Genomic DNA, 12,071 nt, shown 5'->3' on the forward strand with positions numbered 1-12,071 from the left:
CGGAGGCAGGCACTCCCGGTTCTCGGTCCGGCAGCGGTAACACCAGCGCTGCTGCCGGCGGTCGGTGTCTGTGCCCGGCGCTCCCCCCCGGAGCAGCTCACACACCCTCCTGAGATTGTTGGGGGGCGGGAGGGGGGCCCGTTATTATCCTCGTTCTGTGGGTGAAGGAGACTAAGACGTAGAGCAAGGCCCTCTGCTGGAGCCGGGCCGAGGTCGTCCACAAGACCTCCGCCCGCCGGAGAGCCGCCGCCGAAGGGAGCGAAAAAGCGGCCCGGAAGCGGCCCGTCTTCCCTTCCGCGCAGCCCAGCGGAAGCCCGCGGAGCAGCGCCCGCCCCCCACCGGAAGTCGTCGTGCACTGTGGGAAGCGTTTCCTTGTTTATAGCCCAGCCCCCGGCATATGAGACTATAGCTTGAGTGAAAGGGTTTTGAGTGTTACTGGGTTCCAAAGCCCTTGGGAACAGTGTAAAGAAAGCCTTGTGCAACCTCTGGCAGGAATAGGGGCTGGCGTGACCTCCGCGGTGGCTGCTGCTAACGGGACGCCTGCTCTCCGGGTCGCGAGGCTAAGAGACGTCTCTATGGTCAAGTACACATAGAGCGGTGCCTCGCTTCCCCACGCGGTGGGACTGCGCATGCGCTGTGGCTGTAGCTTTGGCAAGATGGCGGAGGAAGAGTGAGTATTTGGGACTCTGAGTCTCTGGCGTGGGCCCCAGGGCATCCGGTGCCATCCACGGGTTTGCGGGAAACAGGGATACTGGTGGCCTGAAGGAAGAGAATGGAAAAGGCTCCAGATAACAGAGGATGGGGGTGTAGAGCGGGGACCGGAGGGCTCCGGCGGGCCGGCGGGCAGCGGAGGCCGTCAAGTTCCGGTGGCATGGAGGGGCGAGGATTGACTTCCAGGCCGCGGGGCTGGAGTTCGGTTCACCGAGCCTGATTTAGGATTCCCGCTGCGAATGGGTCTGCGCCCGCCCCAGCCCCAGGGTTTTTCGAGGATGTCCTCGCTGCTAGTGTCTGTGAAAGGCTGTGTCAGTAAAAGCTACTTGGGCATGAGGCGGAACAGTGCCTAAAGGGTTCGTGATTTTTTGTATGTTTTCATTGATTTTAGAGAAAGAGAGAGAGAAACATCCATCGGTTGCTCGGGTAGACACCTCAGTCCAGGCGTGTGCCCTGACGAATAGGTTTGGTGCTCGGGCCAGGGCGGAAGTTCATGACTCGCTAAGCAGCGGTTCTCAACCTGTGGGTCGCGACCCCTTTGGGGGTCAAACGACCCTTTCACAGGGGTCGCCTAAGACCATCGGAAAACACATATATAACTGCATATTGTTTTTGTGATTAATCACTGTGCTTTAATCATGTTCAACTTGTAACAATGAAAATACATCCTGCATATCAGATATTGACATGACGGTTCATAACAGTAGCAACATTACAGTTATGAAGTAGCAACGAAAATAATGTTATGGTTGGGGGTCACCACCACATGAGGAACCGTGTTAAAGGGTCGCGGCATGAGGAAGGTTGAGAACCACTGCGCTAAGGCTTCCAAGCGGGGGTGGGACCGGTCCACTTGGAGGACCGGAGTCAGAACCACAGGTCTCCGGGGAGGCTCGGTTCTTAGGACTTTGAAGACGGTAATGTTCGCCGAAGCCTAGGAAATGGTTTGGAGGCCCATTGAAGATGCGTTTCCCAGACATTGTCGCTGACCTCAATTTTCTGTATCAGGCAAAGAAAAAAGATCCCTTTGGTTCCAGAAAACCTCCTGAAAAAGAGGAAGGCGTACCAGGCCCTCAAAGCCACCCAGGCGAAGCGGGCACTTTTGGAAAAGAAGGAGGTAATTGTGGGGACCCGGGAGGATGGAGTTAGAATGTACATGTGTTGATTTTCATCCGGCTCGGGTTGAATTGGATTTGGTGCCCCACCCCCGTCAGTTCCATGGTTCGTGCCTTCATTTAGCAAATCTTTATCGAACGCCAACTGTGGGCAAAATACTGGCGTTGTTTGTTCAGGAAAACGTGGGAGGGAAGCTTGTACCAGCTGGGTTCATACCGAGTGATTTGAGAGACCAGACCTGTCACTGGGGAAAACAATCTTAACATCTTTTTTTAAACACTATTTGCTCAGTGTTTTGGGTAAATATATATATATATATGTATGCTTTTTTTTTTTTTTTTTTTGGAGGCGGGGAACAAAACGCGTGCATCCCTGTTTTGTATTTTGTGCTTAAATGTTAGGTTCCCAAAAACGCCTGTAGGTAAACATTGGTTAACAGCACGTGAGTGAATTTATCAAGGACTTTTCTCAGCAGTTCCCAGGTTTCTCAGCTCCATCTTCACCTGGTATCTCATTTTTTCTTTACATGAGAATGAAGGAGTTGGTTTGCTCCCTTTGCAGACGTAAGGGGAGATAAGCTCTATTGATAGTGATTAATGCCTTACTGTCCTGGAAGTAAAGGTGACTAGAGACACCAAGTGGTGATGCTGGTCTGCCTCTCCGTAGCAGCGGAAAGGAAACGATATCAGGTTTAAGCGACTGGAATGGTTCCTGCACGATGCCTGGCGGCAGCAACGTGACAAGGTGCGCCTCAGACGACTGGAAGTGAAGCCGCACGGTTTGGAGGTGCCAGATGAACATTCCTTGGCCTTCGTCGTGCGCATCCAAAGGTAGGTCACTTGCTCAATTACGCAAGGCTGGGGGCAAACTAGTGATTCGGCTCTAGACCCCTTTCTGGGGAGATGAGGTAAAAATAGGCCTTAAGCCACTAGGTAAATTGTGCCGGGAATTCAGGGTTGAGCACAGCATAGGTTTTGTCTGTGAGGTTAAGGAACTGATCTTAGGCAAATAGACATGAAAATACACTATGTGCTGTGAGGGTTAAGTTTGGGATTGGTGGGGGGGACAGTGTATGCAGGTTGAAGACACTCTTCTAAAGCAGGAGCTTGAAGCTGAGGCCTGCAAACATGTAAGGAGTTCACCAGTGTTAGGGAAAGGCTTTCCACGGGAGCTGCAGAAAGTCCTGAAGTGGGGGAATCAGGGCATCTCTAGGAACGACCAAGGTCAAGTGGATGGAGCATAATCAGCGCTAGGGAGTTTGACATGAAAATTGTTGCGTTTTTTTGTTTTTTAATTGATTTCACAGAGGGAGAGAGAGAGATAGAGAAACATTAATGATGAGAGAGAATCATTGGCTGGCTCCCTCCTGCACTGCTCCACGCTGAGGATCAAGCCTGCAGCCTGGGCATGTGACCTGGTTCATAGGTCGATGTCCAACCACTGAGCCACACTGGCCAGGCATTTTCCTTACTCGTTCCTGCTTGCACATACAACTCTGCCTCTTTCTGTTTCCCCTGCCCAGTCACCCAAACCAGAAACCTGTGTATTTTAAATATTGATGGGCCTTGCTTACCAGACCTCCTACTCTGTCAATAGTCTATTTCCTGGGCTATCACTTTAGTTTTCTAACTTTTTCTGCTTCTGGTGTCACATTCTCCGATCTGTCCTCTGTACCCAAAAAGAAATCTGATCCTGTCTTCTTTACTTAATATTTTCCATCGCTTTTACTGTCCACAGAAGCAAGTCCAGCTTCCTTAGCTTGATATACATAGGCCCACCCCCACACACACACCACAAATCCCGGGACCGCCTCTTCCCATAGCACCTCAGGCTTTGCTGCACATCGTGTGGGAATGATCCGCTCCGCGGCTGCCTCCTACTCTCCTGGACTCTGTGAGGCACAGTCGGTGTCTTGCTCTCGGTGCAGCCAGTAGTGGCGTACCTCTCACAGGTGCTGGTTCTCTGCTCTTCATTTCAGGATCAGGGGGGTGAGCTTACTGGTACAGAAAACCATTGCAAGGCTTCGCCTGAAGAAGATTTTCAGTGGTGTCTTTGTCAGAGTGACCCCCCAGACCATAAAAACGCTGCGTATAGTGGAACCGTATGTGACCTGGGGGTGAGTACGGCTTTTGTGTGTGTGGCTTTTTTAGGTTGTATTTGAACATGTTGAGAACATTAGGATGCACAGGGTACTATTCCCCAAGGCTCTCGTTGCTGTGTTGAAAGAACATTTTGCTGTGACCACAGTCACCAGAAATCAGTGGCCAGCCGCAAGAACCTTGGGATATGGGGCAGGTAGAGCAGGGGATACCGTGCTGCTGGTAATGTGCCGCGGACAGTACCATGCAGGGCTTGGTCCTCTAGGCCAGCGGCTCGCAACCTGTGGGTCGCGACCCCTTTGGCGGTCGAATGACCCTTTCACAGGGGTCACCTAAGACCATCCTGCATATCAGATATTTACATGATGATTCATAACAGTAGCAACATTACAGTTATGAAGTAGCAACGAAAATAATTTTATGGTTGGGTCACAACATGAGGAACTGTATTTAAAGGGCCAGGAGGTTGAGAACCACTGATCTAGACCACAGCTGAGTGCAGTGGGTAGAACAGAAACTAATTATTGGAGTCCTTTTTTTTTATTTTTTTTTTATTGATTGATTTTTTACAGAGAGGAAGGGAGAGAGAGATAGAGAGTTAGAAACATCGATGAGAGAGAAACATCAATCAGCTGCCTCCTGCACATCTCCTACTGGGGATGTGCCCGCAACCCAGGCACATGCCCTCGACCGGAATCGAACCTGGGACCCTTCAGTCCGCAGGCCAACGCTCTATCCACTGAGCCAAACCGGTTTCAGCTAATTATTGGAGGCTTAAAGCAGAACTAGGAGCAGTGCTTGTGTAAGAGTAATGTTCCTTCAAACATTAAACCCAGCAAAGGCTTGAATTTAGTTGCAAACTCTTGCACCATCTTGAGTAGAGGGACACCTAAGGCCAAAGTCCTAGACTATAAGCCAGGACTTATTTGTGTCTGGGAAATAAACTTTTTCCTGGTAACATTTATGTCCATAAATTGTAATTCAGATTGGATAGTCAGGCCGCTCTGGTTTTTACGCTCTTCACTGGGTGTGCCCTCGCCTCCCAGCTGCAGTGAGATTGCAGGACGCTTCGTGGTGAGGGGAAGGGGTAGTTGGGAGCATCTCTCCTCAGCCAGGCTGCAGGACTGAGCGGCAGTGTAAGGCAGTGTGCCAGGGGCAGCTAAGGCTGTTCTTTATTCTGCCTCCCTTAGATTTCCCAATCTGAAGTCTGTCCGGGAGCTCATCTTGAAACGTGGACAAGCCAAGGTCAAGAATAAAGTCATCCCTTTGACAGACAACACAGTGATTGAGGAGCATCTGGGTGAGTACTGCATCTTAGGGATAAGTTTTGGCAAAAAGCAAGGCTCTTTGGTGGTCCTGTGTGGGGTCCAGGTTATATTCTTGAGATCCCAGGAACCCACCAGAGTGCCAGGTTCTGGTGTATGAGAGCCTCTCAGCACACGCTGGGGAAATTTCGGATAAAGGAAACTGCCCTTGTGTTTCTTAGGGAAGTTTGGTGTCATTTGCTTGGAAGACCTCATTCATGAAATTGCCTTCCCGGGGAAGAATTTCCAGGCGGTCTCAGGGTTCCTGTGCCCTTTCCATCTCTCGGTGGCCCGTCACGCTCCCAAGAATAGAGTGGGCTTCCTCAAGGAGGTGGGCTCCCCCGGTTATCGAGGTGAACGCATCAACCAGCTCATCCGGCAGCTGAACTAAACCCAGGTGAGGCGGGGCTGCAGACTGCCCTGTGCTGACTTCCTGGGCTAAGCTTTGTCCCTTAAAAATTCTTTTTGCATTTGCCAGTATATGAGAGGAACTTTGGTATTGGGGGCGAGAGGAGGCTGGTATTTACGAGTCTAGTGGACGGAGACGAGCTTGGAAGGATGAATGCCTGGTTAGGACATGGGACTGTGTATTCCAAGACTTACAGGCTAGGAAATGTTGAGCAGTGAAAGAAATCTCTGTATTAGTGTGGTTATTTAGCGGAAAGTGGGGAGAGAGTAATACTAAAAACTAAATAGAAAGGATTTGAAGATCTAAACCATCCATTTTGTTGAAGGAATCTAACTCTGAACGTGCTCTTTATCGTGGTTACTACGGTACTCTTAAGTGCCAGGTCACAGTTCATTTGTATTAACAAGACTGTGTTTTCCTTCCTCCCAGAATATCTGAAAGCACACTGCATTGGAAGCATGTGTTTCTGTTTTTTGGAATTATCCAGTATCTTCAAAGAAGATTATTTTCTGCTATATCTTCAGAAACTGCAGGGGAAGGGTCAGGGAAAAGATGGTGGTGATGTCCCACTTCCAAAGGAAAAGTCCAGTGTGTTGGCCAAGTTCCCACGTTGGCCACTGCTGCCACCTCTGAAATCAGCCAAGGACTCATGCCATGGAGGAGAGGGGCCTGCGTCACAGATAGGAGATGTCCCTCGTCACATCTTCTGGGCCCAAGCGTGAACTCAAGACGGCAGTGGGCCCAGCCCAGAGGCATACCTGAACTTGGGGTTCCCAATGCCTCGTTTTGGAAAGAACTTGAAATACATTTAGAAGAGCACAGAAATGGGGCTCCGTTGTCTCTGTGTGTGTCCGTGTTCCAGCTTTTCGGTGACAGCTTGGAAAGCTCTCAGGCTTGACTGGCTCTAAATTTACCTGGTGGCTTCCTTTTCCTAGCTCAGGATTTTAACCTATTCTTGGATTTGTGAGAAGGGAAGGACCATTTCCCCAGAAAAACATGCATCCACTCCAGTTTTTGCTCAAGGGCTTAGGGTGTGTGTAGACTCTTCTCAGGGACCCATGCACCTTACACGAGAAAGTCCTGCTCTATCAGGAGTGGTTGCCCAGGCCTGGCCTTGCTAATCTGGTTCCCTGTCCTGTGGAAAACCAAAGCTTACAAGATCGCCTTTTCCCTTCAAGCTAATGGGTATTTCCTGTTCGGAACACAGAGGTAGAGACTGAGCCCCTATACCGACTTTAACTTGGGGTATTGTCCCCCATTTCTGCTGGGCTTTACGGTCAATTTTCTGGTTTCCCTGATGATCCGTCCTCTGCTTTAAGAACCCAAAATCAGGAAAAAATGAACCATTTTCTTGGTTTGGCATGGATGGAATTGGCACTATTTGGTCTTTGAGGCCCTGGGCAAGCTTAGCTACACCCTTTCCTGTTGGGGCGCAGCGACAGGGTTTTGGACAGGTTCAAGCCTTGGACTGAGGCAGTGGTCGGCAAACTCATTAGTCAACAGAGCCAAATATCAACAGTACAACGATTGAAATTTCTTTTGAGGGCCAAATTTTTTAAACTTAAACTATATAGGTAGGTACATTGTTATTAACTTAATTAGGGTACTCCTAAGGCTTAGGAAGAGCCACACTCAAGGGGCCAAAAAGCCGCACGTAGCTCGCGAGCCGCAGTTTGCTGACCACGGGACTGAGGAGAGGGCACCGTCCTCATTGCCACATGCAAGTCCCAGCTTGGAGGGCAGAGCCTTCCCAGCACAATTATAACAGATATAGTTGTAAACTTGAACCTATGGTCTGGACACGTGGCCCCACGTGCCTGAGTGATAAAGTTCAGGTGCATGTAGTTGAGTAGGGTTGAAACCCACGAGAATGCTGTAAACATCTTGATCATGCCCTTTGCCTCGTGGCATCTGCTATAAAAGACACAGCTTGTAGGCACGGGCACTGTCCATCAGAGGAGCAGTGTCCCACCGAGACCCGGCTTTCATTCTCTTATTTATCTTTTCTAAGCCTTTCATCGCCCCCACTCAGGGTCACTGAACCAGGCTGAGCTGGCATGAGTCTGCCATGGCCATGCTGGCTCCCCACATTTCCTTGCGTATTCTAGGCTGCAGGCCCCTCCAGGAGTATTGCTCTCTAGCCTGCTGGTAATGCTGTAATAGACCAACATGAGGACACTAGTGCTCCTGGGACGTTACACTTGACAAGGGTCTGATCCTGCCTATGTTGTCATAAGTGCGTTTTCTCTTCTGCCACTCAGTTGCCTCAACCTGCCATCGCAGCAGCTGGTGAAGGTGTGCCAGGCCCAGGTTAAGACTTGAAAATATGCTTAGCCAGTGTTGCCTGATCCCTTAAGATCAGCCTTGCTGCAGTTTGGCTCATGGGCCCGCAAACATAGCTGTGAGATTGAGTTAGTGTAACTGCCTCAGCGTGTGCCAGGTTATGAGGTAATTAATTAGGTGGTTGCCTTGGGAGTTAACCTGCCAGGAATAGATGTTACTCCAACACTGGAGAGCATTGTGAAATCAGATTACAGTGATGGATCTAAAGTCCTGGGAAAAGAACACTGGAAGCCCAGAGTTTGTACCCCAGATCTGTCTCACACTAAATACGGGAATAAGATTTTCACTCTTGCCTGTAAAATGGGGCTAATTGTGTAGTCTAGCCTGTCTGCCTCACATGGTTGTTACAAGGATTAAGGAAAATAAGTTTTTAACTTTGAATTCTGTATCTATACTAGTACATATAAAGGCCTAAGCAACCAGGACTACTGGTCGACCAGTCGCTATGATGTTCAGTGACCACCAGGGGGCAGGCGCTCAATGCAGGAGCTGCCCCCTGGTGGTCAGTACCTCCACCTCCCCCCATAGGCCTCCATCTCTGGCCAGGCTGAGGGACCTCACCAGGTGTGCACCCGCCATGTCTATTGTGTACCGTGGTATGCCACTCCCCAAACAAGTGGGACTGTCCTTACTTCTGGGAAAAGCAGGAAGAGAAGGTGCAGGGAGCCAGATCCAGCGGTTAGAGCCAAGGGTTCTGGGGTTTGATTGGCTGTTCTTCAATGCCTTGGGATTTCATTTGCTTAATGCATTTTTTTAAGTCATTTTGAGGCCAGATTTGACCATCAAACCTTTTATTAACTGTCTGGAGAGTGGCTGTCCAAAATCAATGCCACTTGAATCCTAAATTCACTTCCACAACCATCAGAATGAGCTGAAGCAGTATATAAACACGTTATCAACATTTCTAAGTTCTCGGTGTGTCCTAAGTTGCATTTTAAAAATGAAAACACCTTGATGCATACCACATAGTATGAGATTTGTTGCCATTGCATTGAAGGGCTTTGTGAAATTTGTTTATTGAAATACGGACACAAAACAACCCCATGGCGCTCCCAGGCGGCTTAGGTCCAGCTGAGACAGGTCAGGCCGGAAGCACAAAAGACGAGTAACTGGTCAGTACCCAGTGTTCAGTCCGAGTTTATGTGGGACAGTCCCCTCCAGATCTCGCAGCTGCAAAGGATCTCGAGCCTCGGGAACCCACGACGGCCCCTTAGGAAGACGTGGTCCTCGGTCCGCCGAGCCGGGCTCCCCCAGGTGTCCCCTCCTTCCCTACCCGAGGGTCCGCGTGCCTGTGGCCCGGGTCTAGGGCGGCGGCGCCCGGGCCTCGGCCGAGCCGGTGGCCTCCCAGGGCTTGGGCCTCCGCGGGAGCCGGGACGCCGTGGGTTCGCCATGGGTCGCCGCGATCTGGCGCTTTTCCAGGCCGGGGAGCTCCCGGCCCTGCTGCACCAGCTGCAGGAGCTGCGCCAGGGTCACCGAGGCCGGGGCTGACTCCGCGGGCGCGGGGGCTCGGCCTGACCAGCTCGCACTGCCTGGCGCGTCCATGTCCGACCGCGCAGCGGACCGGCGTGTGGGAGGCAAACATTTCCGGGCGGTATGGGTGCAACCACCTCGCAGGGGCCACGGGCCATACCAAGCCGCCCAGGCAGGGGGAGCACTTGAGAACCACGACCGGCTCTGCTCAGAAACGCTGACACACACATGCACAACTTCACCCACCCAGAGCCTGCACGGTGGAAGGCTTTGGGGGAAACAGGAAGGCTCGCAGCAACAACGTGCATGCGACGGGCTGATGCAGGCCAGAAGACCCACGTGTGCGCACCTACCTCCTTTCCTGCACACGCAGCCGGGACACCTGCATAGTCACAAGGCGGGCTCATCAACGTCCTGGACTCCGCAGCACCCACGGAAAGCAGCCGCGGAGCTGTCTCCAGGAGCCTCCAGAGAACTGGGAGTAAGTGACGGCACTGCGGAGCCTGGCCCCTCCCTTCCATCGAGACCCCCTGGTGTTCCCAATGCGGGTGAGAACAGAGGGAGCCAGGCCGGGTGTGCTACAGCCCCTCTGGCTGCTTGGAAAGCCAGGCCAGTGGTCTCAGGTGTCTTAGTTTATCGGAAGCTAGCCTGATCTGGCAACACCGCCTTAATCATGGAATCAAAGTTCATTACATTAACAGGACAGACTAGCACCACGTGTCTCCTGATGCGATGCTCTGAGGACACTGCGGATGTAGGAATACTACATCTCTTCTGTCCTATTCATACCTGCTGGGGTCCATCCCCAGCAGGTCCAGGGGTCCCCGAAGGTGTGGACGGAGTCGGCAAAGAAGAAATGACACGGAGACAGCGTTCAGTTGATCAGCAGCCTAGCCAGGATCTCCACCCAAGTTCTGTCTAGGATCTCCAGCCAAGTTCTGTGTCTAGGTTCTCTAGCCATGCTCTCTCGCTAGGTTCTCCAGCCAGGTTCTGTGTCTAGGTTCTCCAGCCAAGTTCTGTCACCAGGTTCTCTAGCCAGGTTCCCCAGCCAGGTTCTATCCAGGTTCTCCTGCCAAGTTCTGTTGCCAGGTTCTGTCCAGGTTCTGTTGCCATGTTCTCTCGATAGGTTCTGTCTCTAGGTTCTGTGGCCAGTTTCTGTCCAGGATCTTTTGCCATGTTCTCTCCAGCGAAGTTCTTCTGTCTCTAGGTTCTGTGTAGGTTCTGTGTCTAGGTTCTGTGTCTAGGTTCTGTGTCCTGTTGTCTTGTTACACCTGTATTTATACCAGTTGATTCCAATCCTATCAATCTCTATTCCAAAGGTTAGGGCGTTTCTTATCTCCATTCCAGGGAGTAAAGATTATGTACCTAAAGCATGATTGTTCGTAGTTAAAGTGATTAATTACCCGCCTGGCACTTAGTTAAGGGGTTTTATTCCCTCCCTAACTTCAGGGGAAAATCCCTACCTGGGGAAACAACCTTTCTCAGAGAGGTGACCTTGGTTAAAACACATAGTGCCAAGAAGGTGAGCAAACATATTAAGAACAGTATGCCATATATGCCAGGTCCCTTGAAACAGCAAGGATGGACCGGCTCCCGGCACATGCCAAAAATGTTCACTCTGAACCTCATCTTGAGGGAATGGACAGACAAACCAAAGTGAGAGCCATCCTGCAAAATGACTGGCCTGGACACTTTATAAATGTTCATCTCATGGGAGAGCATTCTGGATCATGTGGGTGGGCCAGTTACCAACCATCACAACGGTTCCGAGAAGAAGGAGGGAGTGTTTGAGTCAGAGAAGGAGATGCGATGATGGAAACTGAGGCAGACAGATTGAAGGTATATGCTGCCGGCTTTGAAGACGGAGGAAGGAGCCACAAACCAGGGAATACAAGAGGCTCCTGGGAGCTGCAAAAGGCAAGGAAATAAGGAATGCAGTCCTGCCACAACTTGATGTTAGCCCAGTGAAACCCATTTCAGACTTCTGACCGCCATATTGTGAGATTACAAACTTGTGTTGTTTTGCCCTAGCCAATTTGGCTCGGTGGTTAGAGTGTTGGCCTGCAGACCAAAGGGTCCCGGGTTCGATTCTGGTCAAGGGCACAAGCAGGCTCCTCCCTGTCCCGGGCCCTGGTCAGGGCTCATGCAGGAGGCAGCCAATCAGTGTGTTTCTCTCACATCAATGTTTCTCTCTGTCTTTCCCTTTCTCTTCTACTCTCTCTAAAAATCAATGGAAACATATCCTCGGGTGAGGATTAACACACACACAAAACAAATTTGTGTTGTTTTTTAAAACTTTTTTGAATGTCATAAAAAAGAAAGAAAGAAAGAAAGGAAGGAAGGAAAAGAAAAGATTGGGGAGGTGTGTCAGATTAAACGAGATATGAAAACTGCAAAGTGTGATCCTGGCCGAAACCGGTTTGGCTCAGTGGATGGAGCGTCGGCCTGCGGACTGGGGGGTCCCAGGTTCGATTCCGGTCAGGGGCATGTGCCTGGGTTGCGGGCACAGCCCCAGTGGGGGATGTGCAGGAGGCGGCTGATCGATGTTTCTAACTCTCTCTATCTCTCTCCCTTCCTCTCTGTGAAAAATCAATAAAATATATTTAAAAAAAAAAAAAA

The 12,071-nt window shown here is 50.8% G+C and overlaps 1 protein-coding gene across 2 annotated transcripts; it reads left to right on the forward strand.

The window, feature by feature from the left end:
- The first annotated feature begins 337 nt into the window (after positions 1–337).
- RPL7L1 (ribosomal protein L7 like 1) lies at positions 338–7,615 on the forward strand. Of its 2 annotated transcripts, none has more exons than XM_081094832.1 (7): positions 338–670; positions 1,720–1,828; positions 2,494–2,657; positions 3,806–3,943; positions 5,117–5,226; positions 5,413–5,627; positions 6,069–7,615. In XM_081094832.1, exons 1-6 carry the CDS (start codon positions 630–632, stop codon positions 5,619–5,621), a joined length of 771 nt encoding a protein of 256 aa, XP_080950958.1. In that variant the 5' UTR covers positions 338–629; the 3' UTR covers positions 5,622–5,627; positions 6,069–7,615. The 2 variants fall into 2 exon arrangements, with proteins under 2 accessions (XP_080950958.1, XP_080950957.1); XM_081094831.1 differs by having other exon boundaries at positions 400–670; positions 3,779–3,943.
- Positions 7,616–12,071: the final 4,456 nt, after the last annotated feature.

The sequence above is a fragment of the Myotis nattereri genome (assembly GCF_964212035.1).
Source record: "Myotis nattereri genome assembly, chromosome: 6".
In the NCBI taxonomy this organism is placed as follows: Eukaryota; Metazoa; Chordata; class Mammalia; order Chiroptera; family Vespertilionidae; genus Myotis; species Myotis nattereri.

What these genes read in the sequence shown, in the direction of transcription:
- RPL7L1 (XM_081094831.1), top strand. Translation starts at nt 630, where the DNA reads ATGCGCTGTGGCTGTAGCTTTGGCAAGATGGCGGAGGAAGA. An exon ending in GGCAAGATGGCGGAGGAAGA is followed by an intron (nt 671 to 1,719) that starts GTGAGTATTTGG and finishes TTTCTGTATCAG; the next exon opens with GCAAAGAAAAAAGATCCCTT. An exon ending in TTCGTCGTGCGCATCCAAAG is followed by an intron (nt 2,658 to 3,778) that starts GTAGGTCACTTG and finishes TACCTCTCACAG; the next exon opens with GTGCTGGTTCTCTGCTCTTC.